General features: G+C 54.3%; 1 protein-coding gene across 50 annotated transcripts in view; it reads left to right on the top strand.

The window, feature by feature from the left end:
- The window catches only part of CELF4 (CUGBP Elav-like family member 4), a 313441-nt gene that overhangs the window by 223621 nt on the left and 61922 nt on the right, over nucleotides 1-27898 (top strand). For 28 of the 50 annotated variants that reach the window (XR_014807878.1, XR_014807877.1, XM_084964533.1 and 25 more), the window contains exon 3: nucleotides 13405-13483. Coding sequence is in view for 47 of the 50 variants with exons in the window: in XM_084964533.1 (XP_084820659.1) it covers nucleotides 13405-13483 (79 nt within the window). In the remaining 3 variants the exon portion in view is untranslated. The remainder of the gene's footprint in view (nucleotides 1-13404; nucleotides 13484-27898) is intronic. The other 22 variants (XR_002345093.2, XM_084964536.1, XM_084964530.1 and 19 more) reach the window with 1 other exon arrangement.

Below are 27898 nucleotides of genomic sequence, written 5' to 3'. Positions count from 1 at the left end.
TCCTCTTGAAACACACACACTCACATGCACGCACTGACAGACAAGCACCCACTCACACCCACAACACACGTACCACACACTCCCACTCACCCACTCACTCTGCACACCCGCATTCTTACACACATGTTCACACATCCACCCCCACCAGGCACTCCAGCCCTCGCACACACTCGATCACACTCACACCTAAGCCTGACACACCCGTGGGCAGTGCCCGTGACCCAGAGACCCTGGCGTGTTCTAGGAGGTTGGCCATGATCGATGCTTATTAATGAAGCTGCCCCGGAGATGGCTAATTGATGGTGGTGTGCGGCTGTTGTCTGGAATTTAACCTGATTCATCATTTAGCCTGTTGGAGGCTGGAGAGCTGTGTTAATTAATGCCAGGAAAACAGACTTGGACGAGCTGGTGGTGCAGCCTCGTATTAGAAAACCGAGAGCAAGGGGCAGAGGGAGGCGGGGGTTGGGGAAGGGGGGAGGAGAGAGAGAGAATGATTAAATCTAAAGCCCAGAGACAAAACAAATTCCAAAAAGCCAATGTCTGTGCTGTTTCTAGGATGACTCAGGTTTGCGCTTGGCCGGCATCCTCAGGCTGTGGTGTGGGATTAAGAGCAATTTCCTCTAGATTTGTCATTCTGTGGTGTGGGCTTTGTTTTTTCCTTTATCTTGCCCGGGATCTGTCCCTCCGGGCCTGAGACTGAGCCCCACCCCACCCCCCATGCCCCGTGAGACCAGGAGGAAGGGTCCTGGGATGGGGGAGCGCCAGGGGAAAGCCTCCCCTCCTACACCCCACCCCCCACCATGGAGGGGGCTATACCTGGCCACAGAGGCCAGAGTCCAGGGCAGCCCAGTGCGGCAGGTGGTGGAGTGAGAGCATCTGACTCCGGGGCGGGCTGGAGGGAGATGGGGAGGAGCAGAGGGAAGGCGGCCCTGTTGGGGCACAGAGACCAGGGTCTCCGTCCAGCCCTCAGGGAGGGAACCCTCTCCCCTTCTCATTCCTGCCCACTCACCTTGCTAAGAGGCTCAGAGTCTAAATCAGGAAGGCAGTGGTTCCACTGTGGGCTGGGAAAGATCAGACCCAGCTGGAGAGAGCCCCCCCACCCCGCCCAGAGCCCCACGGCCAAGGGTGAGGTGTGAGCTCTCTTGGTTTCACGGAAAAAAGCTGTTCTCATATGGTTCAGTGGTAATGAACCTGACTAGTATCCATGGGGACACGGGTTCGATCCCTGGCCTTGCTCAGTGGGTTAGGGATCCAGTGTTTCCGTGAGTTGTGGTGTAGGCCTCAGATGCGGCTCGGATTTGGTGTTGCTGTGGTTGTGGTGTTGGCCAACAGCTGCAGCTCTGATTGGACCCCTAACTTGGGAACTTCCATTTGTGGTGGGTGTGGCCCTAAAAAGAAACCCCCAAAAAACAGAACAAAAAAATGTTCTTAGGTCCGTGTAGCTGCAGGCAGCCTTGGAAGGTGGGCTTGCCTTGCCCTGCGAAGCTCTGGTACCAGAGCTGATGAGAGGAAACGGGGGGGGGGGGGGGAGGGGGGCTAGAAGCACATCCTTTCTTGTCACCAGAGCTGCCTGGAGTGGAACTGGGACACCCTGGTGCAGGAGGGAGCCCCGCCCCCACCACTGTCATATGGGAACAGTGCAGAAGGGCCACCACCTGAGCCAAGGAAGGGACTTCCAGGTGATGGGTGGCTGGTGATGAATAGCTGAGGCCTGGGAAGGGTGGGCTTGAACACCTTTCGGCAAGGCCCTTCTTCAGATGGTAGTGTGCTCTCAGAGGGAAGGGTCACATCATTCATCACTGCTGTGCCAGGAAACAGGGCCAGAGAGGGCAGAGCCAGGGCAGGTGGACGAGAGGCTCTGGGGTAGGGGTGGGGGACAAGGAGCCTAGAGAGGAAGGGAGGGAAAAGGAGGGGGAGCATAGCTGTCATTTGTTTGTTGAGCACTTAACTAGGTGCCAGGAACTGTGCTTAGTGTGTCACCTGAGCTATCACACTCTCAGGGTTTGCCACACTCCATCCCCAAGAGGTCAGGTAACTGCCCCCCCATACAGCAAAACTAGGACTGAAATCCAGGCCTCCCAACTACATCAGGCCTCGTTTCATCCAGAATTATCTATCCACTGCTGTTTTGTTTTTTTTTTAAATTGCACACCCCCACCCCGAAGAGGGTTAGTGACCCAGCCTGGCGGTACAGGCTAATGAGCTTCGTTTCCACAGCAGCAGATCTTAATTAGGACCACAAGGGCCCTCCCACCCTGGCCAGGGCAGCTCTGGCGTGTTGGTGGGAGCGGGTGAGATGGACACGGAGCTTGGAGACAAAGAGACAGGCTGTTCTTGGCCACGTGGATCTGGGAAGCCCTGACCACCGCTGAGGGCTGAGCCCACCTTCTCTATCCATCGCCAGCACTTCTCCCTTCATCCCTCTCCTCCACCTTACCTGCTGCAGCCTCCCAGAGGTATCCACCCATGGAGATGGGGCTCAAAGGCTACCCCAGGGCAGTGAGGGGCTAAGGAAAACTAAAAAGCTGACCGGGAGCTCCTCCCTTCTGGAAACAAGTTGAAGAGACCTTTCACCAGCCCTAAGGAGGGATCACCTCCTTTGTTTGTGCCAATCCACCCCCGCCCCCAGTGGGTGAGGGGAAGGCATTCTGTTAACTTGGATTTCAGAGAGCAAAGAGGGTGGAGGCTTTGAGAAGGATGGGAGAGAGAGAGGAAAGCAGAGAGAGGGGGAGGGGGCCGCCCCAGGCAGTCCCACCAATAGGATCCGTCAGCGCCGCCCGCTGCTTGCTGGACACTGCAGAGCAGAGCAGCCTGTTGCATAGCAACTGCCTGGGGCCTGTTTGTGGGGCTGGACCACGGAGGATGTGCGTGGGTTGCAGAGGCCCCTGAGCCCCGCCCAGCCTCCTCACCAACTGGGCACAGAGCTCCCCACCCCACCTGCCTACAGACAGGGAAGGGGCCAGATATCCAGATAGTGCTGGCGCTTCCTGATCTCAGCATTCACCCTAGACCAGGCTCCACTGGTGCTGAACACACCCTGCCCTCTTGCTCTTTCTAAATGCGGCCCTAGTGCAAGGCCATTCCTGCAAAAAACTGATAGGGGACAGCACAGCCCACAACACAGGCTCAGACCCTCCTGGGGCACCACCAGGCTCCCTGCCTCCACCTGACCTGCCTGCTGTCACTCTCTGAGACTTTCCTCACACTCCCCAGCACCCTGCTGGCTCTTCGCTCAAATCACCCACATTGTTCCACCCCTGCCCCTGAACACCCTCCTGGCTCCCCAGGCCTCCACTCCACCCACCCCAAGAGTTCGTTCACTTAACTCATCTGGTATCAGGGAGGGTAGAAGGACATAAGCCACACCAGGTGCTCAGAGCGAGGCCTGAGGCTTGGGAAGCCCTTTATTACTGTCACCTGCCATGGTCACTTGTGCCTCCCTGTCCTCCCCCAGGCACATGGCGGAGCCCATGCAGGTCCACACACTCTCCTGTCCTGACAGTCATTAAAGCAGTGGGGCTTTTAGGCCACTTCTCATCCACCACCTTCCCTCCTTCCCCTCAAGGGCCACATCGAGGGCAGCAGATGACAGTGAGTCCAGAGCCATGGCTGGCAAAGTGACTGGTGTCTCCGGGTGGATCCACTCCAGAGTTCCGCTGGAGGAGGACACAAGGCTTAGGACTTTACTCCTCAGACAGATGAGAGGAGGTGAGGGCGAAGGTGAGAAGTGGGAAGGATGGGGGTCAGATGTCTCTATGGGGACCCAGAAGTGACCTCAAGTGCATTGCAAGGGACCGGCCGAGAGCTTTGGCTGGCAGGCACTGCAACCCCCTACCCCCACCCCCCGCCACCACTTCAGGGGCGGCCATGAGCTGGACCATCTAAACAAGGAGAGGGGTGAAGAGCTGACAGGGCCTACATGCCTGACCCAACAAGCATCAGATGGCCTCCTGGAAGCGCGAGTGGGAGCGGAACCAGATTTATTAAAAATCTTATCTGGAGGGCTTGCATTTCAATGGGCTGTGGATTTGCATATTTTAACAATAACCTCCGGTTCTTCTGTCTGGTCTGCGCTCACTTGCTGTCTCTCTAAACCGTGATCACTGCTTCAGTAAACCCTTCTTAATCCGAAGGTACAACAACACCACTTTGCTGGAGGAGGGCGGATTAAAGGGCCTTTCTCTCTGGACCTGAAATAGGGCTGTTCAGCAGGTGACCTCTGCCGACCTCTGGACACTCCTGCCGCTGGGGCGTGGCTGAGGCAGGAGGGGACCATGCCAGGGCATGGGGTCGATCAAAGATTCAGTCATCCATTTGGTTCACGAGCATTTATTAATCACCTAATGTGTGCCGGGTGCCACACCCCATTCTGGGTGTGCAGTGAGAACGTGACAGGCATGGGCCTGCCCTCCTAAAGTGGAGACAGACGTTAAACAACAGAAAAAAAATCTACAAATTGGGGACCATAATGGTTCAGAACCATTCCAAGTTGTGGCGAGGCAATGAAAGAGAGAATGGGCATCTCAACGGAATCCCTGATGTACTGCAAGGCCAGGGACTAGTTGAGACCTGAGGGAGGTATGGGAGGTGTCTGAGCAGAAAAGGAAGAAAGCCCACTGCACCCCCAAGCAGCCTTGGGACCTGCTGCTCACTCCTGGGGAGCAGCGCCACCAACTGGCCTGGCCAGGGTCACCTAGAAGTCTGGCCCGTGGTTAGGGAGCTCCAGCCAAGGCACGTGTCACTCTGTAGTAATTGCTGATGGTGCCCCTGAGTCAGAACTTTATGATGACAGCAAACGGGATGCTGACTCTCTGACCCCTCTCTATGGCGTGAACCATATGCAATTGATAAAGGAGGAAATTAAAATAATATATTTACAACAAGCTACAAAAAAGATGCCCTGCTTTTGCCATGCTTCTTGTCTTTAGGGGACTTCAGGAACCTGGGGGCAGGGTTTTATCTGTCCATTCTAAGGTGATTGAGGGCTTACTGTGCACAACCCCAGGATCCAGCAGAGTTCAGGATTCAGAATCTACCCTCCTGGGGCTTGAAACAAGCAGTTTCTCCATTAAGTAATTTATTCACTAGGAATTGCTAAGTGCTGTGAAGGCAAAATCCTGGTGGAGGGCAGGTGCCTGGAGACCGCCCATCTGTGGCTCCCTCTCCCATTCATGAGTTCTCTTCTCTGTACAGGACAGTTGCTTCCTCATCACCAGCCTTTTTACTAAAGGCTGGACATTCTCCATCTGTCCTCTCTAAATGGGCCCAAATTCATCAAAGATCCATCTTTGAGTAACGGTCCCTGTAACCAAAGCCTGGGCACCGGTCAGCCTGCAAACACCTGATGGTCAAGGATGTCTGATGCCTGGAGTCAGTGGATGGAGATAAGCTTCAGAGTGATGGGGACCCAGAAAGGCACTGTGTTTAGGGTAGCTTCATGGGCAGGTCCCCTGTGCTGTCACTCAGGGCCCCACACTCAGAAGCATCCCAGGCTTGGGCTTTGGTGTTCTTCAACCGTCGCCTTGAAACTCCTAAAATTTTATCTATGAACTTGTGTCTCATAAGTGAAGGCTGTGGCGTGAAGGAGCCCATGGAGCAGGCTCTGCTTATAAGCGGTTCTGCCTCCCAGCGCTTGCCCGATCCATGCACCTTCCGGTTCCCACGTGAAATTGCTGTGCCCTCGAGGCCAGCCAGCAGTGGCCTGGTTGTGCTTTAGGGAGGGGCGGGGAGCAGGCCTGTTCTCCCTGTGGTACCCCAGGCTGGCAGCACTGTGGCATGTCTGTCTGGCCAACAGAGACCTTGACTTAGGAGAGCTGAGCTTCATGCACAGGTAGCCAATACGTCCCTGGCACAGCATTCGTAATACTCCTGAGGGTCACCTGTCCACCATGGGTTAGGGCAGGGGGTCAGGGGCACAGTGATGTCTGCCTTGACTTCTGAGGCCCATCTTTAGCTGGGTTGTCACAGGTCAGTCTGATATCAGTGGAAGGGAGAACCCAGCGGGAGTGGGTCCTCAGGCCCAGCCCATTCCCCATGTTGCAGGAGGGGCTCTGGGTACTGGTGAGGGTCTCCAGGCCTGAGGGGAACCCTGTCTTTCTTCTTAACCTTCCCGAGTCAACCTTGCATCTCTCTCCACTGGCAGGCTCACGGCTCCCTCCAGGCATGAGTCACAGAAACGAATTGTGTAATTTTGGTGATTCTGCATAGGACTTAAATGTTCTGATGTTTGCATTTAAAACTGGCATCACGCAAAATAAAGATGAATGCTAAAATCCATGCTAATAATTTTAAATTTATATTTTTCTTCCCTTAAAATGACATCAAATAGCAAATAAAAAATGACAAGTCAAGAAAGAGAAGGACCGTGGAAGAAAGGGGAAGCTTTATATTCTAGCGTTTTAATGATGCTTTTTGAACAAGAGCCCTGCAAATTATATCTCTCTTTGCAGAGCAGTGATGCTGTTGGGTTTGGGGCACAGATGTCCCAAGAGGCCCCAGAACACAAAGTCTGCTGCTTCACGTTTTCCGTGACCGTCATGTGTGCTGGTGTGGGGGTCACACCGCATGAAAGCTGAGTTCTATGGGGGGGATGAGAACAAACAGTGGGACCAATGAGAAGTAAAGGCCAGGCTCTTCACAAGCGCACATAGAGTTAAGAACTGTCTCCAGTGTGCACTGCAGGTTTGGACAAGAAGGATCAGCATCACCATATTACTTCATGGTTTGGAGAGATTTGAGCCCTTCTGGTGGTTATCACCAGACACCCACACATCCCCAAAAGGGCCAGAAAGGATCCTCAGCTTTGAGGTTTGGACACCCACCCTTGAAGTACATCCGGGAGCTCAGCTGCCAGCTGGAGAGCCCTCTGTCCACCTCCATAGGCCATCACGGTAACCCTGCCCCCCAACCATCTCCCCTCCCTGCTCCCCCTCCTCTGGCCCCCTGCAGGGCATCAGTCCAGACATCCAAGGCATTTCTGGGTTACAGATTGGCTAACACTATGGAGGCTGATGTCTGTCAGGAGCCTACCTTGCAAGAGGCACTGTACTCGTTTCCTCTCTCTTCTGGTTTAATTCCAGTCCCCAATCCGGGTGAGGTCTTTTCTGTGCCATGTCACATAAGTACTGTGCAAGCTTGGGCATGGGTGCACGTGTCTGTACACATACACGCACACACACACACACACACAGCCCAGGGGTGCTCAATCCTGAGTTAGGGTCTGGGGGTGTGTGTGTCTGTGAGTAGAAAATCAGGTCTTCTCTGCTTTTGCTTGAGAAACAACTGTCTCTCTGTCTCTGTCACGTGCATGTACACAGGTGCTTGCATGCGCATGCGTGCGCACACACACACGCACACGCACACACACAAGAGAGAGAGAGAGAGAGAAAGTATTATGGGGCCATGTGTCACCAAGGGGCCTGAGAAAGAACCAAGGAAGTCTTATTGGAAGAGCAGGAAGTTGTACTGAGAAAGAAGAGAGCTTGGATGACCATTGAGGAGGAATGGGGAACTTTCCAGGCCCTGCTGTGAAGCAGAGGGCTCAGGTTCCTGAGGAGACAGGTGGAGGAGGCCCAGCTCCAGGGAAAGGGCCTCAGTGTCACTTAAGCAGTGAGCACTGTCCTGAGCAAAGAAGGGGTGAGTTCTGGATGTCCCCAGGGCTCTCACCAGCACTGACTTAGGCAGGTGCCAGGCAGAAGGGACAGTGGGGGCTCAGCCCCACCCCCAAAACCTCCATGTCAGTCCTTGGGACGGTAACGCAGTGGAAGAGAAGCCATGTAAGGACAGCCCCTTCTGGTCTGGTGGCAGAACACCCAGGGCACTCAGGGACCAGGAGCTCCCTCTGAAGGCTGCCCCTGCTCAAGTGGGGTGCTCGTTCCAGCCTTAAGGAGCTCCTCGCAGGGTAGGGGAGAGACGCACAGACAGGAAAGTGTCTCTCACACAGGAACAAGCCCAGGAGCACAGCCCAGGTTGTACCAGGAGGACAAGGAAAGGGGTAACTGGAGCTCTCAGGGTTAATCAGGCCAGCTTCCCAGAGACGCCCCTGTGTCCTGGCCCACAGCGTGTGGCAGAGATGCACAGACACCTGTGGGAACGGAGATGGGAGGGAGAGGGTATGGGAGATGGAGAGGCAGTCAAGAAATAGCCGGCTAGCCTGTCCATCCTTCTGTCTGTCTGTCCACTGGCCACAGGCCTCTCCTTCCACAGGAAGCCACACCGGACGGACAGGTGAAGCCTCTGGACCAGCTCAATCATCGTATTTATTCTAATTGTATCGTAATCGTCCCCAAGGAGCCCGGTTCAAATGAGCTTGACATTATTAAAATTTTAATGCCCAGTTTTCATAGCTGAATGAATATTTAAAGGGTATGTCCCAGCTTAAGTTATGATGATGAAGAAATTAATGGAATGTCTTGTTTAATGCATGGATATGTGTTGACGCAAAAAGTGGCAGAGATGGGGGAGGGAGGGGAAACAGCCTAAGCAGACCACCGCCGCCCAACATCAGCTGCAGTTGGGAACGGGGAGGGCTCCAATCCAGGACTAGGACCACTGGCTATCCCTGAGGGGGCCCCCAGGGCTGGAAGCAGGAACACAGACAACGAGAGTCAGTGATGTCCCCAGAGGACTGACCCCAGAAGCCTGAGGGTGGCTTCAGGGAGCTGTTCCCCTACTCAGGTGCCCGGAGGCATCACCTGGGCTGAAGGCCACAGGGGGACTTGGGGATGCTGATGCCCAGCCCAGAGCCTCAGGCCTCCCCCAGAAAGATAATACAGTGGCTGAGAGGGACAGCTGAACAGGGGATCAAGAGATGGGTTAGGAGTTCGCCTTGTGGCTCAGTGATAACGAATCTGACTGGTATCTATAAGGATGTGGATTTGATGCCCGGACTCCCTCAGTGGATTAAGGATCCAGCATTGCTGTGAGCTGTGGTGTAGATTGCACTCATGGCTCATATCTGGCATGGCTACGGCTGTGGTATAGGCTGGCATCTGCAGCTCCAATTTGATCCCTGGCCTGGGAACTTCCATATGCTGCGGGTGTGGCCCTAAAAAGCAAAAAAAAAAAAAAAAGAATCCTGCTATGTAGCACTGGGAACTATATCTAGTCACTTATGATAGAGCATGATAATGTGAGAAAAAAGAATGTATATATGTATGTGTGAGTGGGTCATCTTGCTGAACTATAGAAATTTGACAGAACACTGGAAAAAAATCCTTATAAAAATAAATAAATTAATTAATTAATTAAATGTTTCAACAACAAAAAAAAAAAAAAAGGAGGGGGGGGTTAAAGGAAAGACATGAAGAAATGGGCTCCAGTGTCCTTGACATTTACCTGCAGGGGCCACCCTGGGGCTCACGTAGCCCAGAGGTCCTGAGGCCATGGCCCAAGTTAGAAGAAGAGAAAGGAGATGGCAATTGCCCCTCCCCCCTTCCTATCTGTGTCCTCTCTCCCCTTCCTCACTGTTCCTGCCCTGCTGACCATCTCTGTGGCCTGGTCTGGTCTCCTCTCCCCAGGACAGAAGCGGGCCTTGGCGAGGCCCGATGGGGCCAGAGTCTGGAACAGGGAAGAGAGACACTGGTGGAGATGCCTTCAGGCCCGAGGCATCTGCGCAGAGCCTACTCCAGCTCAGAAATCTTCCCAACTGAGCCTGACACTTTATTTCTGCTGAGAATTAAGAAAGCACGGGCCGTATTTTCTCTCCCCATCTAGTCTGGCAACTCTCTGACAGCCCCGCAAAGGCTGTGCGGATGCTGACCATCCCTAGATCATAATGGGACATGAAATATGACCCGAGGAGCCATGGGTCCATGGGAACCAAGTCGACTGCCTTCTATCGTGGGTGCCCAGCTCATGGCTGAGGGCAGGGGGGAGGCTGGATCGGCCCCCAGGTCCCCGCTGCCAGGAAGCCCAGTTGTGGAGGAGAGAGTATACGGTCAGGTCAGGGAGGGATTGGGGTGGGGGTGGGGGTACTGGGGGAATCAGGCTCAAGTCCATGAGACAAAGCATTCACCAGTACCCAGGTACCAAGGACAGTGGGCACTCCCTGAAGGTAGCGTACCCTGGGGTGGAAGGCTCCACACACAGAAAGATTCCATTTGCCTTGTTTAATTTACCATGGAAAATGGGTCCCATCATGATGGACACGGTTCTGCCCCAGCCCTTGTCAATCTGCGGGACTCACCCCACCTGCTACCCCATAGAGACTTGCTGTGTCTTCCCGGGTCCGTGCCCTTCTTCCCAACAAAATCGCTAAGCACTTGGGGTCGGCCTGGGTGTGATCTGGCCCCAGGATGGAGCCTCCTCTGCGACCTCCTCTCACCCTCCGCCCTCCACAGAGGCACGGCTAGGTACTATTCACACACCCCTGCCTGCTACTACTCAGTCACACATGCCCTTTCGCCCCACTCCCTCCTGGAGAAGTCTGAATCCCCCCACCCTCACCCTGCTCCCCACACTTCTGCTTTGAAAGGTCCTGGGCCATTCCCAGCATCTCCTAAATATGTAGGCGGATGTCGACAATCTTAGGTTCATCTTTTCTTTTTTTTCTCTCTCTTTTTTGCTTTTTAGGGCTATACATGTGGCATATGGAAGTTCCCAGGTCAGGGGTTGAATCAGATCTGTAGCTGCCAGCCTACGCCACAGTCACAGCAATGCCAGATCTAAGCTGCGTCTGCAACCTACACTGCAGCTCATGGCAATGCCAGATCCTTAACCCACTGAGCGAGGCTAGGGATCAAACCTGCATCCTTATGGATACTAGTTGGGTTCATTACAGCTGAGCCACAATGGGAACTCCCATTTGTGTTTTTTTTCTTTTTTAGCTACATCCCCCAGCATTTGAAAGTTCCCAGGCCATGGATCAAATCCACTCCACCAAGGCCAGATCTTAACCCACTGCCCTGGGCCAGGGATAGAACCCACCTGTCCACAGCAACCTGAGCTGCTGCAGTTAGATTCTTAACCCACTGTGCCATGGCAGGAACTCCCAGTCCCAAGTTCATCTTGGTCACCATTTGCCACCTGTGTGATCTCGAGCTAGTTTCTTAACCTCTCTGAAACTGTTTCCTTGGTTAAAGTTAATCCATTGGCATACATCCTAGGGGAAGTTACAATAATCCAACAATATAATTTTTTAGCAGCTATCCATGTTTCTGTAGGTGTAGAAGTGCTGTGTATTTGTGGTAGGGGGAGACCTGAGTGCCCCACTGGCAACTCAATCCCCCACCTCAACTGTACCTTCTCTATGCAAAAGGGAGAATTCCTGTAGGACCTTTCCCACTGGAGGACCAGGACGTCTTCATGGTCAAGGGCAGGAGGCTGGGAGAGGAGCTTGCAGGCCGAGGGAAACACTTGGAGGAGGGAGTGATGCAAGAGGTGGTGGGGGCCAGGTTTGGGCGGTGGGGGGAGGCAAGCTGAAGAGGTTGTATTCCATTTGATGGCCCAATCTCCCCTTGCCAGATGGATGTCTTTCCCAGTTCCCCTCCTTCCAGAGCAGCTTGGGGTCAAACGAGATGAAATACAGGAAGGCCAACCCACCCTGGTAGCACCATGTCTACCCACCCTGGCTGAATCCCAGATCTGCCACTCCTGGGAGCTTGGCTTTTCATTGGCAAGAGACAGATAATAATCCCTCCCTCAGAGAATTATAATAATTACATAAGCAAGAAAGCTGTAGAAACATGCCCAGGAGAATATAATGGCCAGAACTGGGTCCAGGTCAGCTGTGGAGCCTTTCTAGAGGAGGAGAATATTACAGCTTCTGGGGAGACTAGGAGGAAGGACTATTCCAGAAGGGAGGGACGCCCTAGAAAAGGGTTGGATGTGGATCCTCAGAAGGCACAGAACAGGAAACTGGGAGTGGAGACCTTCTCCCATAGCCAAGGGCCCGCTTGGCCTTCTGGACCCTTTGTTCAAGGACTGGAGAGGAGATGGTTTATGGGGGATCCAGGACCCCCTAAATGAAGCTGGGCATTTCGTTATGGCCCTCCTCTTTCTCCCTGTGATTCGGAGCTTCCGTAACCCCACAATTTCCTCTGCTGGCAGAGCTTACGTATAAAGCACCTTCCTCTCCCTCAACTCCATAAGGGATGGCAAATGATGGCACCCAGACCCCCTCTCAGTGGACTGCCCCCTCCCCCAGCATCCTCTCTTACCCCCTGGTCACCTGTGCTTCCTTTGCTCCGTGCCCTGCTTCCTGCCTCTGTCCTTCTTTGCAGTGGCTCTGCCCTTCCCCTGGCCTCATCTTCACCTTGCTGAGTCACGGACACCCACACTCCCCCACCCAGTCATCTTGACGCAGCCAAAACTCACTTTGAATCCTAGACCAGAAGGAAGCTTGTGACTGGCTAGTCTAGCCTCTGTATACCAGGGGAATTGGGAACAAAAAGTCACCTGGATGGAAGCCCCAAAATAGTCCTGGCAGACCCAGTTCCCAGGCTTGTCCTGCCACCCGGTGACCCTGCCTCAGCTTCTCCATCTATAAAATGGGGGCATTAAGTACCTGTGCTGCCTGCCTCTCAGGGTTTGTAAGAGAAATGCACATAGGATAAGGGGTAAGGGAGGTACATGACAAGCAAAAGCAGTGGCAAAGACAGAAAGTACGATTCCATTTGCATGATTCCTACCATTTTTATTGTTTGAAATATCTTGGGACTTCAGAGGCTGAGAGCCCACCCTTTGCCGCCAGCAGCAGGATTGAAAACAGGCTGCGGAGCCCGGGATGCTTGGAGTTCAGAGCCCCCTAGTGGCCAGAATGGGGCATTGACATGGATCCCCCAGAGAAGCGGGCGGCTGGGAGGCTGGGGGAGTCGGGCGATGCCCTGCTGTCCTCCTGGCACCCAGACACCACCGGAGACAAGTAGCCCACTCTGCACACCCCCGAGGGGACAGCCCGGCTGCAGTCAGGAGCCCCAGCCCTGAGCTCTGCTCCAACCGGGAACTGCATGGCCCAGAGTCTCGGGCACCCCTGGGACCTGCAGGTAGGCATCTCTGAGATTTTGCAGAGATGGGGTGCAACTCGCTGCTATGCCCCAGCCCAGGCAGGAGTCCGTCTTTGTCCAGAGACCAGCCTGTTCTGGCAAAACCAGCTGTCTCCAGTGAACCAGGGCGGGCCAGAGAGGCGCTGTGGGGACGCCTCAGATTCTGAGCTGCTCAAAGTTGAGAGGGAGGACACCAGGGTCTCCAATCCTGAAATCGTGGGGGCCCTGGGGACCGCATAGGGGCGGGGAGATGGGTGGGGCTTTAATGAAGACCCGCACGTTGGCAGCTGCTCTGTACGTTTGGGTGGGTATGGTCTGTGTGTTTCGTCCCTGTGAACACCTGTGTACCTCCGGGTGCGGGTGTGTCTGCCCCCCCGCCCCCAGGCCTGCTCTAACACTTCCCCTTTGTGCTCCCTTGCAGATGAACCGGCCGATCCAGGTGAAGCCAGCGGACAGCGAGAGCCGAGGAGGTAGTAGCTGCCTGCGCCAGCCCCCTTCACGTGAGGGCCCATTTGTCTCTGCCCCTCCCTCCTTTCCCTCCTTCCTCCCCTCCCTTCCCCTGATGCAGCATTGCAGTGACTCCCTGCTGCCTCCTCCTGCCCCCTGGGGACATGGGTGGGGTTAGGACAGGGCTCTGGAGTGGAGACAGAATGAAAAGGAGGGGAGAGGATTGAGGTCTGCTGGATGGTAGGGTTCCTTCCCTGCCCTGAGTAAACGAGTAGCAGTTCCTGGGCACTCCACCGCCCCATGTGCCCGCCTCCACGTCACCAAGGAAAACCCCACAGTCTGGGGACTGGACCAGCTGAAAGGCAGCCAGGCTGGGAGGGCAGGATTTCAGTCTTGTGCTTGGACCAGAGCAGGCAAATCTGAGGATGGCTGCCTGTTGGGGTGTGAGACCACTGAGGTCAAATCCTCAACCTAGGGAGTTGTGGCTTGGTGGGTTATGAACCCAACTAGTATCCATGAGGATGCAGGTTCAATCCCTGGTCTTGCTCAATGGGTCTGGGATCTGGCATTGCCATGAGCTGTGGTGTACGTCACAGACGCAGCTCGGATTCTGTGTTGCTGTGGCTGTGGTGTAGGCCAGCAGGTGTAGCTCCAATTCGACCTCTAGCCTGGGAGCTTCCATATGCAGCAGGTGCGACCCTAAAAAGCAAGAACAAAAACAAACAAATCCTGAACCTAGATACAGGTGGACGGACAGGCAGATATCTGGAAGGGGACAGAACAGGAGGACACAGCCTCACTCACAAACTCAGGCCCCTGTTCCCCCAGGGGGTCTCTGTTCTCTCCACCAAAGAGAGCCTCACTCCCACTACATACAGAGGCTAGACCAGGCCAGGTTCTGGCTTCCTCTGCTGGGCAACCGCCATCCTGGATTCCAGCGCAAGTGCCCACACCCACACCACGCCCATGCCAGCACCTTCTGTCCCTGCTCTCCCCCTGGCTGGACCTAAACAGGTGACTCTAATGTTAGCTCAACGACCACTGAGGAATTTCTCTCTCCCTCCAAATTTTTCAGGAAACTAATAGCAAAATGTAAAATAGGCAAAAGCTACTCACAAATTCAGAGTCAAGGAGCTCCTGTCATGGCTCAGCGGTAACCCTGCCACCGCCAATCCACTAGTATCCATGAGGACGCAGGTTTGATCCCTGGCCTCACTCAGTGGGTTAAGGATTGTCATTGCCATGAGCTGTGGTGTAGGTTGCTGATGCGGATGGGATCCCGCATTGCTGTGGCTGTAGAACTTCCATAAGTGGCAGGTGCGGCCCTAAAAAGACAAACAAAACAAAACAAAAAAATTCAGAGTCAAGAGTCCTATCCTGTGGGAACTGTAGTGCGGCCACAGGTGGCCTGCCTGCTGCTTGCTCCCGCCCCTTTGTTGGGGAATGGCTCGGATCGTCAGTGTCTGAAAATGAGACATGTGAACACGGGGAGATCTCAACAAGGCTCTTTACCTCTGCAGAAGGGCGCCGGTACTCAAAAAGCATGCACAAAGAAGAAAAGCCCCTCCCTATTTATTGCTAACACAGGTGATGTACCTGTCCCCTTCCCATTGGTCAGGTCGGGGCACACATTCTTCTTGGTTGGCTAATTTGAAACAAATTGTTACTGGGAGAAGAGGGAAAGAGGATTGGATGGCAGGAGGACGTTTCAGCTGAAACCAGAGCAAAATGGAGTAATCAAGATTTCCTTTGATAAAAAAGACATTATGTTACTTTCCACACCTTTCCTGGCAGTTCAGTTACTCAGTTTTCTCTGCATATTGAGGTCCTCAAACACCCAGGCCAGGGTCCCCTGCCCTGGTGGGGAGCAGCGTGCGGTCCAGCCCTCTCCTTGGTGGCCCCGGGCAGAAGCAAGGCCTCCCCCGTAGCCTGTCTCCAGGAGGCAGGCCCAGCAGGATCTGAGCCCAGGGCCACCCCGTCAGGCAGTGACTCGCCTGCCACCCCCTATCCATGTGGCAGAGCCAGGAGGCAGCTGAGACCCCCTGGCAGAAAGCACTTTCTCCTGTACTGTAGGGAGGGAGCTTGGACAGTCAGAGGCCCCCCCCCACAGCCACAGAGGAGGGGCCCCAGAGGTGGAAGCAGCCAAGAGACCTCGGAGGAGGTGGCACCTTGAAGGCAGGGACATTCCACACCTGATGGCATGAAGAAGCCCCCTAGAGGAAGGGAGGCCCCTCTAGGGCAACCAGACAGCTCAAAACCCCGCCAGTTTAGTCCAGGGCCTGAGCCCTGTGATGAGAAGCCCGCTGCCTGGCCGGGGCGGCTCTGAGCTCAAACACAAACCATCTCTCCCTTTACTTGGCTTGGAGGCAATAGCTCTCCGACTCCAAGCTGCTAACCTCATCTCCTTTCTCCCATATATCTCCTATGCTGACACTTGACCCAAAGCAGATTAATCAGCTTTTTTTTTTTTTATTCTTCCTGCAGTAGGGGGGGGGAGAGAAGAGAGCCAAACCTAAACATCTATCTATTAATTGCATATTCAATATTAAACAGTGAGATGATCCTGAGTCAGCATCATCACCAAGCTATTTGAAAAAAAAAAGGGGGAAAGTTTAAAATAATTTAATATCCATTAAATACTTCTTCTAGGAGGGAAGGGGAAAGGAGGGGGGAGAGGTGAACATTAAAAAAAGATGAAAGAGGATTTCCCGTCGTGGCGCAGCGGAAACGAATCTGACTAGGAACCATGAGGTTGCAGGTTCGATCCCTGGCCTCGCTCAGTTCGTTAGGGACCTGGCATTGCCATGAGCTGTGGTGTAGATCGCAGATGTGGCTCGGATCTGGCTTTGCTGTGGCTGTGGCGTAGGCAGGTGGCTACAGCTCCGATTGGACCCCTGGTCTGGGAACCTCCATATGCCGCAGGTGCAGCCCTAAAAAGAAAAAAGACACACAAAAAAAATCTAAATAAATAAAGATGAAAGAAATTGGCACAGGAGAAGCGTATGGAAGGCATAGATGGGCGTGAGAGGGGGGAGGAGGATGTGATGAGAAGGAAAGAGCCCAGAAGATGAAGGGAAAGGGGCAGGAGGAAGAAGGCCTGGGAGAAAGTGGCTAGAAGGGAAGATGGGAGGGAGCTGGGCAGAGAAGGAGGGGCAGGAAGAGGAAGTGGCCCCAGAGGGAGAGGGAGTGTCTCCCCACCCTGGCTTTCAGGGCAGGGTCTGGCCATTATGTGCCCCCAGGACCCTCCAGCTGCATTCCAGGTGCACCAGAGGGCCATGCCCATGAGCAGGATTTGGGGAGACACATGGGGGTCTTGGGCTGGGTAGGGGTAGGGCGGAGAAGGAGGAAGTCTCTGCTCACCACGGGAGGAGGCTGCAGCCTACTGCAGGGTCACATGAGGTCTCAGCTTCTTATTCCAAGTGTCATGCTGCTACAAACATCCCCTGGTCGAATCAGTCCACAGTCGGGGCAGCGGGGGGGGGGGGTGTTTGGGGACAGGCATGGAGGAATGTTGGCGGGTCCCTGTGTACTGGAACCACTTTTGACCTTTCAGGGCTCCGGTCCCTGGTAGGAATTGCTGGCTGATGCTGACAGGCCAGCACCCTGTCAGGAACATACAGGGACCTCAGTGCCTTTTTCTCTGGTGTGGGGTTAGTTCCAACCTTCCTCCAGAGTGGAGGCGTAGGTATCGGAATGTGAGGAAGAGGGGCTGGCTGGGGGCTCCCTGGTGCTCCCTAGGAAGAGTCCAGGATGGCAGTTCTTGTTCTTGTCCAGGGTTCTAGTCCCTTCTTTGCCCAGAATGAGCTTTGGCCCTGACACCGCTTCTCTGGGCTTCCACCCCCTCAGGACACCTGCTGTTTACAGAGCACCCTCGAAGGGCTGGGATTTTAAACAAATCACTACAACCACCTTGGGGAGTGGAAGTTCATGGCCTCACTTAAAGGTACAAACAAGGCACAGAGGAGCTAAGTGACTAGCTTCAGGTCACACAGCGAGGTGGTAGCAGAGCCAGAATTCAAAGCCAGTCACCAGCACACAGGTACTCTGCACTCCTCTGACTCCAAGGATAGTCTTTCCAATCCAGGGGGCAGTGGGAAGGTGCCACAGGCAATGGCATGCCTCTAGGCCCATTCTTGAAGTGACTGGGGGGAGAGGGACAGGGTCCCAAATGAGAGAGGCAGGGCCAGGCTGGACAAGGAACTCCCAGACCTACCCATAAGACATGAGAGACCAGGGCTGCAAGGGGTCAGAGAAGAGAGAGCTCATTGTGGCCTGGAGCAGGCAGGGAGGGCTTCCTGGAGGAGGTGAAAATTGGACCATGAGATATAGACTTGGCAGGAGACAATGAGGACACGAAGTGAAAATGGCACTTTGAACACAAGGTCAAGGAGTTGTGCTTGTCTCCATCAGAAGCAGGAGCCATTGATCCTGCGGGGGGACTAGGCAGAGAGGGCATCACAGCAGCAACATGCTTGGGCAGGAGGAGAAGAGATAGCCCGCTGCACCACCAAGAGCCAGGGCTCCAGATAGACAGGGAAAGAAAACCAAAAGAATCTCCCTAGGACTCAGCCCTTTGTAAGAAGGAGCCGGTTAATCCCACCAAACTTGCTAGATCAAGTTATATTCCAACTCAGATTCACCCCCCAAATAAACAAGCCAGTTTATTAACTAGGGGAGTGGGGCAGGCTGGAGACAGAGAGGTACCAGGGGGAGGGCACCCCATCCCCACCTGCCTGGGGCCAACTCAGAGGCAAGGATGCTTTCTTGGGCACGCACTTTTGCCTCCTGGCAGGCAGATGTACCCCGAGAGCTAGTTCACAGTCAGGGTCTGAACTGGTTTCCACAGGTTCAGCCTCTTGGGTTCACTCTCAGCATCTGGGCAGGTGCCCAGAATGTGCTGCCCTGCAGCCCTGCCCCCCAATCCTTCCTGGTCTCGGAGGACGGGACCCCCACCCCACCCCAAGTGGCCAGGTTGTAGGGGCTCCTTTTAGGCTCTGAGAGGCCTGGCCTCAGGCAGCAAACCTCCTTGGGGATACTCTCTGGCCTAAACTGGGAGAGGCCCTGGCTGGGGAGTGTACCCCCTGCAAAGGGCCCAACAAAGGTCAGCAGCCAAGGAGGAGCCCCCGAGAAGGGAAAGTGGTCGAGACCTGGGCCAGCCCAGCAGTCGTTGTCCAGATCCCACCCGATCCCCACCACTCCCAGACACACACCAGCAGATGTGCACTGTCCCCTAGAAACACCCACCCCCAACTTGGCCCCATCACCAGAAACCACCCCCTCCTCTTCCCAGTAGCCATCTACAGGTCAGAAGCCTTAGCCAGAGTTCCCATCGTGGCTCAGTGGTAATGTAACTTGACTAGTACACATTAGGATGCAGGTTCCATCCCTGGCCTCACTCAGCGGGTTAAGGATCCAGTGTTGCCATGAGCTGTGGTGTAGGTCAAAGACACGGCTCAGAACCCGTGTTGCTGTGGCTGTGGTGTAGGCCGGAAGCTCCAATTTGACCCTTACCCTGGGAACTTCCATATGCTGCAGATGAGGCCCTAAAAAAAAAAGAAGAAGCAGTCTTTGCTATCTCAGGCCTCATCCTGCACTCACACCTTTTCCACTAATGTGCATCCATGCACACTGACAAAGGCACCCGCAGACACACCCCCAGTCTCACACTTGCTCCTAGTGATGTAGAAACTAACTGCCACTCAGTGACTGAGGGTGGGCTACAGACTAGGACCACAGGTTTTTTTCTCAGCCACATGAAATGACAGAAAAATGCAGCAGGATGTCAGACTGATGAGTTGGAGAAGTTAGAAACCAAGATGGTTTGGGTGGGAGTCCTGAGAAAGAGGGGACTCGGGATTCAGGGGGCCACCTCCCTCAGAGGGAGCAGAGATGGTGCTGAGGAGCCCCCTGGAAGGGACGGGAGCAAGGCTGAGAGCAGCTTTGCAGGCTGGCCCCCATGGCCCTCAGCTCTTGGACTGGAAACCCCACAGGCGCAGGCTCCAGCCAACACATGAGCCTTGCAGAGCCCTAGCTGGGGTATCACTCAGGCAGGGGGGACCCCTGAGGTGCTCCCATGGTCCCTCCTTGGCCCATCCCGGTATGTTTTCCTGAGGAGGGCTTTGTCAGGTCCAGGGAAGGGAGATAAAGCTGAGACAACCTGAGAGGGGAGCCTGGACGGACGCCCCATGATGGCAGAAGGAAGGGTATGGAGTGAACGCAGCAGGGGGCTGAAGTTTTGGTTATAAAGTCCTATGGTTTCCCCACAAGCTGCAGGGCCTGGGAGAGGCTTGGAAGACCTCCAGGAGAGCGGCTCTGAGCTCTAGCCAGGGACCCCCTACAGAAAGAAGCTTCTAGAACCAAAGGAACTTCTTTTATGTCCCCCCCCCACACACACACACAGATCCTACAGAACTGCCTGGAGCTGGAGGTCCCCACAGCAGTTTCCATCACCTCTGTCTCCCCCTTTACAGACCAGGGAGGCAGTGCCTATGTCTTCCCCACCACTCCTGTCTCAGTCTGTCTCTAGTGGGACAGGCAGGCCAAGCCGAGGAAGCCACAGAGGGTTGTGGGCAGGTGTGACAGCCTGTGAATCATTCATTTCCATTTGACCTAAGGCAGGTGCGGGCCAGCCACTCAGCCAAGAGGCTCCTGCAGCCTCTCGCTGCTCCCTGTCCGTTTATCGGCATCTTCAGGGTGTCCGTCCCCTTCACCACGGCCAGCACTCGTGTGGCAGTGGAGTCCCACTGGGCCAACTAATGAGGTTGGACACGATGCATGTGGACGTGGCTCCGAGGCCCTCCCCAAGGCCACATTCCCCGCCATAAAACCGGCCCGACTCTGTCCTCCCGGCCCCTCCACCATCTGCAGCCCCATCAGTTCCTGTGGCTTTTAAAATCCTATTAAGTTCCTCATTTCTCCTCTGAGCATGATTTTATTTCTAAACAGACTCAGACAGTGTGCTGTCAGGAGGCCTTCGGGGGCCTGTGGGGGACCAGCTGAGAGGCATGGGCCTCCCCTTGAGGTCCTGGGGCCCCCAGGACCCAGGGCCACACTGGTGGCCCCTCGATGCTGGGTTTCTCACATCCAGACTTTTCTAGCTATTTCGTCCCGTAGGCGGCCTCGCGAGCTGCAGATGAAATGACCCCGCTTTCTGAAAATTCAATATATAGAAGTTTCCATTTTCCAATCTCTAGAGGGGACAAATGACTCAGCTAACAAAAGCTTCTGGGGGAACAGAAACTCCTCAGGGTTCTGCTAGGAAGCCCCTTGCCCAGGCAGGAGGAGGTACCAGAATCATAAGGCTAAAAAGGGCCAGGGCCACAGCACGTTGAAGATGCAACTGAAATGATACTGAGACTGCAGGAAACAAGGTTTTCAACACTGTGTTATTCTAGATGGCCCCTGATGGGACATGCACTTCAGGGGGAGGGGAGGGGGCAGGGGTAAGGAAGAGTTGGAGGACCAGTGTGAATTCCTATGGAGATACTTGGTGAGGGTCCCCTGGGGGCAGGGTGGGCAGAGACTCGGGCCCCAAGAGCTGCTTCATTTCTGCAGCAGCCAAGCCACTGTCTTGAAATCAAATCCCATAGCAAAAGCCCTGCCCCCTCTGTCCCCTCCCCTTTGGGGTATCAATCAGGAGCCTCCCCCTGCATCCAGTACATCCTGACCTCTACTTTGGGGCTCCTAGTTTGTAGCCCGCCTGAGAGAACTCAAAACGCATGGAACCACCTCCACCCCAGTCAGAGCGTGCTACCCTGGGCTGAGAAGGGGTCCAGTGACCGAGGCCCCAAGCAGCCAGCTAAAGGAGAGGGGCTGCAGCACAGAGCAGGAAACACCCCTGCCCCCAGCTCTTTCTGTGCCCCCAAAGAAGCTCCTGGAAGCAGGCAGTATGTGTGCTCCACTGTGGGCCCCTGGACGTGTGTGTGTGATGGAGTTGGGTTGGGGAGTGATTTTCCTTAGTAGCCCTCAGCCCCTGCAGACCCCAGTATCCTTGGCTCCTCAGCTCAACATCATGCTCCCTTCCCACAGAGGGAGGGGTCAAGGTGCGCCTCTGGCTAGGGGAGAGCTAACCTTCGGCCAGGAAGCAGCACCCCAGAGACCTGGAGAGGCCGCAGGAGCCATTGTGCCCACCCCCACCAGCCCACCCCCACCTCCATCCCTCAGCTTCTCCTGCTTTTAAAAACCATCAAGGAGAAAAGCCACTCCAGGGCCTCTCTGAACCTCCTCCTGAGTTCAGAAACCCTGTTTTGTCAGCCCATCCTGCCCTATTCCCACCAGAATTTCTCGAGCTGTAGATTGTAATGTTTTCCCTTGAACACCAGCCCCAGAGCCAATGTCCTAGCAGATCTTTCTTGCACTTTTGTCCCTAATTTATTCTGGACCGATGTTTAAGAAAAGGCATTACAGTGTTCAGCTCAGGAAATTTGTGTCAGACCTAAAGCACTTCCCCACTCCCCAGACGGCAGTGTTGCCCAAAGGAGCAGCCTGGGACAGGGGCTGCCTGCCTTCAGGAAGGGCTGAGGATTAGACATCTCATCACCAGGCCAAGTGGCCCACCCAGGGCTTGACTTCTTCGATGGGCTGGAAGTCCTACCACATATCTGACCATAATCCTTCCTACTTTGGTTTAATTATTTTCAACAATTAGCTTCCCTAAATCACGATGCAAGTTTCTCTCCCACCCTGGGGTTTCATTCTCCATAACCCTTGTTCCTTCTGACCTAAAATGATCTTTGTCTCTTTCTTTCTCAAGCTCCCTTGAAAAATAAATTTTAAAACTCCAGGAAGGTCCTCTGGTTTCCACAACCAAACCCAAACAGCAGCTGCATGAAGACAGGTCTTTGTGGTTGGAGAAGGAAGCGGCTGGTGGGAAGGGTCCCTGGAGAGGGACCCGACACACATAATAAATACCTCGGTAACTCCCGCCCTAGGTGTGAAATTATAATTAACTGCAAACCTGCTGAGCTTAAATGGACTTTTGGTTTTCAGCTGGGGGAAGGGGTGTTGATTGATCTGCATTTTGTTTTTAAGGTTCTTTTAATCCATTCGGCAAGTTAAGTTGAAACTCGTGGCTCCTCACCAAATTCCCTCTGGCCCCGGCTAATTTAGCAAAAGACTGTTTCAGGGGAAATGGGATATTAATCATTACAAATGGGCTCCTGGATGATATTTAAAAGCTGCCTCATGTGTGCCCAGGCTGAAGGGGCTGATGACAGGAATAGAAATGACAGAGAGAGGGGACCACAGCCCTCTGTCTCCCACACTGTGCTACTTCCTATGGAGTCCTGTTGTGGGCACAGGGTAGGCAGTGCAGGAGGAAGATGCTTGCTTCCTCAGGAGATGGGCAGGAGAAGCGAGAGATGTCACGGGGAGTCCTCCCTGGGCCCGGCGGTCTTCATCATGTCACTGAGTGAGCCCTCGCCTGGGCAAGATGTACTCAGTGCCCTCCTGGTCCCTGACACATCCCACTTGGAACAGCCTGATAGCAACATGGGAGTGGTGAGGTTGTGCAGGAGGCGAATGCGGGATGAGAGGCAGGAAGAGATTGCGTGGACCAGAGAGATCAGAAAGGGTAACATCTGCTTGACCTTCAGAGGGGACAGGATTTGAGATAAGAAGGGCAGAGTTTCCCAGGTGGGAAAGTAACCCGAGTGAAGGAAAGCCCGGAGGGTCTGAAGAGGCCAGAGTGAGAGGTCTACAGTGGGGAGAGGGCAAGATATGGGAACACTGATTTCCAGAAGGGCTTCAAATGGATGCATTGGTAGTTCCCATTGCGGCTCAGCAGGTTATGAACCCAACTAGTATCCATGAGGATGGGGGTTTGATCCCTGGCCTCGCTCAGTGAGTTAAGGATCCAGCGTTGCTTCGAGCCCCAGTGTAGGTCACAGATGGGACTTGGGTCCCTTGTTGCTGTGGCTGTGGTGTAGGCCGGCAGCTGCAGCTCTGATTCGATCCCTAGCCTGGGAACTGCCATATGCCTCAGGTGTGGCCCTAAGAAGAAAAAATAAATAAATAAATTGATGCATTTAGGTGAAAGGAAGCCATCTAAGGCTTTGAGGCACAGAACGACAAGAAACAGTAGGTTAGGGTGGCTCAGCCAGATGGGGGAGGGAGCCGGAGCAGGGAGACCAGCAGGGCCGGTGCTGGGCATCACACCTCCCGAATGTGAGGTCTCACCACCTCCTGTTGCAAAGGGACTGGTGACACTCCCTTGGAGCTGCCATAGGTGGAAGGCAGTTGATGAGCTGTGGAATCGTCCCTGATGACAGCTTCTACGGTTATTTTAGAGTCCAGTCTCCATGGGAAATGAGAGGTTGATGGGGGTAAGGACCTCTGACAAGGTGTGATCAGCAAAGCGCAAACAGAAATCATACTGCCCAGGGCCAGAGCTGTCCTGAGCATGCGAATTTACCAGGACGAGGTGGGACATGGGAGGCTTCCTGGAGGAGGTGATTATTGAGATGACAGGTTTACCAAGAGGTAGCTTCTGAGCTGTGGTACAGGCAAAGACATGAAAACAGACAAGCAAGGCAACAATGTGGCATCTTAGATCTTTTTTTTTTTTTTTTTTTTTTATAATAATGTAAATTGGTTTAGCTGGAGAAGAGGGTCCACTGTCTACAATAGGAAGACCAGATGTGGCACATTGTGGATTTTATTGCTGCTCACACTCCAGGGCATGTGCACGCACAGTGTCTGTATCTGGGGGGACCCTGTCTCTTCTCACCCATCCATCCAAGTTCACCAGGCCCATCTCAGGGCTCATTTCTCTACTTTATACTGCTGTCCAGTCTTCCTGCTCAGACATGCCTATCGGCTATTAGAGAGTCCTTCTCCTTCCCCACCCAGACCAGGACAACGCACATGAGAACCAGGCAATGCCTGCAACAGCTGCAGCTAAACTCAAGCCAGGGCTCTGGAAGAAAACCGGGTAGAGGCAAGCCCTCGGTCCTCCCATCAGATCATCTGGAGCTTCCAGTAAGAGCACCGAGAGCCTTGCAACCGGCTGCAAGTTTTCCTTAGCAGCACTCCCATTCTCCTCAAAGAGAGAAGGTGACTTGCCTAAGGTCACAGAGCCAGTAATCAGCCTTCACACCTCAGCCCTTCTGGGCAGCACCCATGCCTTGCTGCCTTCTCAGGTTTGGTTTGGGGGTGAGGGTGGGGACTGAGGCCCAGAGGAAGTCATCCCAGCATCAGTGTCATCCATTAGAGGCACAAAGGATGAGGCTGGACCACAGCCTTCAGGATGAGTTCAGCTCCCCACTGCAGGGAAGCGTGTAGAGGGATTCGGGGAAGTTCTGAGGCTGAACTTCCCAAGGTGCGAATGCAGCCAGGAGCAGGATGAGCCTGTCTGAGGCCTGTTCTAGCATGGAGGGTCAGCTGGGAGGAGCAGGTGGAGAAAATGCATGTCTGCCCAGCAGAGGAGAGCCAGCCTGGGCACCCAGGACATTGTCCGTCTGCACCTGACCATAGGGAAGGCTTTCCAGAGGCTGGAGGTCAGCAGGGACCAGCCAGCACAGATTTTCTTTTTGACCCTATCAGAGACGAACTCATGACATCACAGCTGCCACATCCCAACAGAGTAACAGGCCCAGGTGACACAGGAGGTTTAAGTCATGACACGAATGGCCAATGGCAAGTGACTTAAAAGTGTAGAGAGGGGAGTTCCCATTGTGGGACAGTGGAAACAAATCCCACTAGTATCTATGAGGATGTAAGTTCTATCCCTGGCCTCCCTCAGTGGGTCAGGGACCCGGTATTGCCATGAGCTGTGGTGTAGTTTGCAGACACAGCTCAGATCTGGCATCGCTGTGGCTGTGGGTAGGCTGGCAGCTGTAGCTCCAATTAGACCCCTAGCCTGGGAACTTCTATATGCCACAGGTATAGTCCTAAAAAGCAAAAACAAAAGCAAATAAACAAAGAAAAACTCCCTGGAGAGCTGACAGACCGTGAAAGACAGATGCATGGGGGTTCAGGAAGATGTCTTCAAGTCTGTGCTGAGTTTTGGACCCTAAAGAATCTCACCGTCTGATGGGGAGATCAGTTTACGGTCCCAAGAACACCAGCTGAGCATTGGAGAGAGCAGGAGCCACAGCTGGCAGAGGGGAAAGCTGTGCAGGTGACAGCAGTCATGGAAGGCATTCTGGAGGAGGCTTCCTCTTGGAGGGGATTCAGGCTGAGAAGGCTGTGAGACAAGGATGCAGGCCCCAAGGCATAGAACCTGTCTGGAAAAGACAAGGAAACCATTTGGCCAAGGAGAAGGCTCCGAGGAATGCCCTGCTAATGAGTTGAGGGTTTCCTAGAAGATGCTAGAAGTAGTGGAGATGAGGGAAGACGGCAGTGATTGGTGGAAGCTGGATGCAGGGATACTGGCCACCTGCGGGGAGCTGGACAGGGTGTCAGAGAGACTGGGGAGAGACCCATCCAGCCTCCAGCTGTGCAGGAAGGGGCAAGGGGCTTGGGAATTAAACCCTAAGTCCACTAACCCTTTTGTCACCATAAAATACAAGCCCCAAAGAGCTCCCCACTCCTACCCATGCCCCACCCAGGACCTGCTGCCTTCAGACCTCACTGAAAGTACATGCCCACTTTCAGGCACATGCCTGCCCCTGGACATACTCTCCAACCCTGCTCAGTTGCCCGGCTCTGGGTGGTTAGAGACCTCACCAGCATCCGTCCTGCTAGAATGCTTTCTCTAGTCTGTCCTCACTGCTCTTCCTGGCTCGGAACCCCTCTCCTGCCCTCTGTCTGAGCCATGAAGTCAGGCAGTGGATGTTTGTTTCCCATCTCAGTAGAGACTGTGCCCTCCATAGGGGCAGGTGTGTCTGGCCCTGCACCAGAGGCCAGGCTCTTGCTGGGCTCTCTAAACAAGAACTTTCTCTATCATCCTGGCCCTCTGCTGGCCTAAAAGCATCCCCCTCTTTCATCTTCCCACCCCCAGTCCCTCCTAAGTCAGGCCCACAGGCAGGGGGCAGATGTGGGCAGCAGGGCGTGTGCTGCTGACATTGGCATTCTCCTTGCAGTGCGTCTTAATAATTTAATGGCTATTAGCAGGGCCGCCGTGGGGGAGGGGGAGGGGGTGCAGGGGGAAGATTTATAGAGAGAATTCACTCCAGGTTGGGGTTTTGTCTTCCTCTGTTTTCCTGGCATTTATCATGCATGTTTTAATTTGGATCGGAGAGTTGCTACCATCTGGCCATTATCGCAAAGAAATATTCATTTTCACTGAGTGACACAGGCTCCATTCATCACAGAGTGCGCTGATTGCCCCGCGAGTGTGGGGCTGTGCTTTCTCCTTCATTTGAAATGAACCTTGAGCTATGAGCAGATCCAATTTGTGGGGAACGGAGGCACAGGGCCAGCGGCAGCCAGTGACCGCCCCACCACGTGGGCAGGGAGTGCTTTGGGGGGTCAGGGTGGGAGTGGGGAGAGCAAGCCTCCTCTGCCGTCCCGGTCACCCCACCTCCCCTGGGTGCGTGGGGGGGTTATTGGTGGCCCCCACATTTCCCCTGGGCTTCTGATAGCCAGTCCCCCACCCACCTTCATGACCAGGGTAACCGTCAGGCCAGACCCCAGAGATGGCAAGCGTGGCCTCTCTGCTCTGGCATCAGCATCTGATAAAGGCACTGATGCTGTCCTACCAAGGGCAGAACAACGTGTTTAAGCAATCTTTTCCTAACAGGACATCACTCTAGCAGTGTCATTTCAGGTCAGGGCTGTGTGGGGGACAGAAGGGCCTCCTCATGCTCCTCTCATCACGTTATGGTGGCACCATCAGGGCTGGGCCTGTGGGAAGAGACGTGTCTGCTTCCAATTGGGACATTTCTAGAGCATCACCCTCGTATCCAGGGGCTGCTCACTGTGTCTGCCATTCAAGGGCTGCTGAAGGCCTCTTGTCAGCAGTGGGCACAGAACCCAAGCACAGCACTGGGTACCCAAGGGGAGCATTACAGAACACCCCTTGATTGGGCCGAGCCCCACTTTAAGCCTACTCAATAAGCAAGCATCTAGATCTGCCAAACAAAGAAAAGAGGAGAAAACATTTTTTCATCTATTTTAAATAGTGAGTTCAGGGCACCCAGAATTTGTTGGGCCCCTTCTGTGTTCTCTGCCTGGTGGGGATTCAGACTCACAGTGTGAAGATGTCGGCTGGGCAGCATCTCCACCTTACCCCCAACCCCCAAGCATTCAACACTCTCAGAGGGGAGTGAATTAGAGTCAGAAACAGCTTCATGGGGAAGATGTTTGCTTTGCCGGAAAGGCAGAATCCAGCAGGAGGGGTTTCATCTATAGAAGTTCCACATCCCAGAGGCCAAGCTGACTTTCCTGGTCTCTGTCCTGGAAATGGCAGCCAGACTCCAAGTTTGAGGCCCTGTCCCTCCACTAGGACCCAGGTCAAGGCCAAAACTGTGCTGAAGGAACAGGAGCCCAAGGGGAGGACGGCGAGAGCTTTTCTGCCTCTTCCTCAG

Source organism: Sus scrofa, chromosome 6 (assembly GCF_054392235.1).
Source record: "Sus scrofa isolate SSC_HxYL_T2T_F1_AM1 chromosome 6, Sscrofa_HxYL_maternal_Yorkshire_Landrace_v2.0, whole genome shotgun sequence".
Classification (NCBI taxonomy): Eukaryota; Metazoa; Chordata; class Mammalia; order Artiodactyla; family Suidae; genus Sus; species Sus scrofa.
This window is presented reverse-complemented; position numbering and strand designations above follow the sequence as displayed.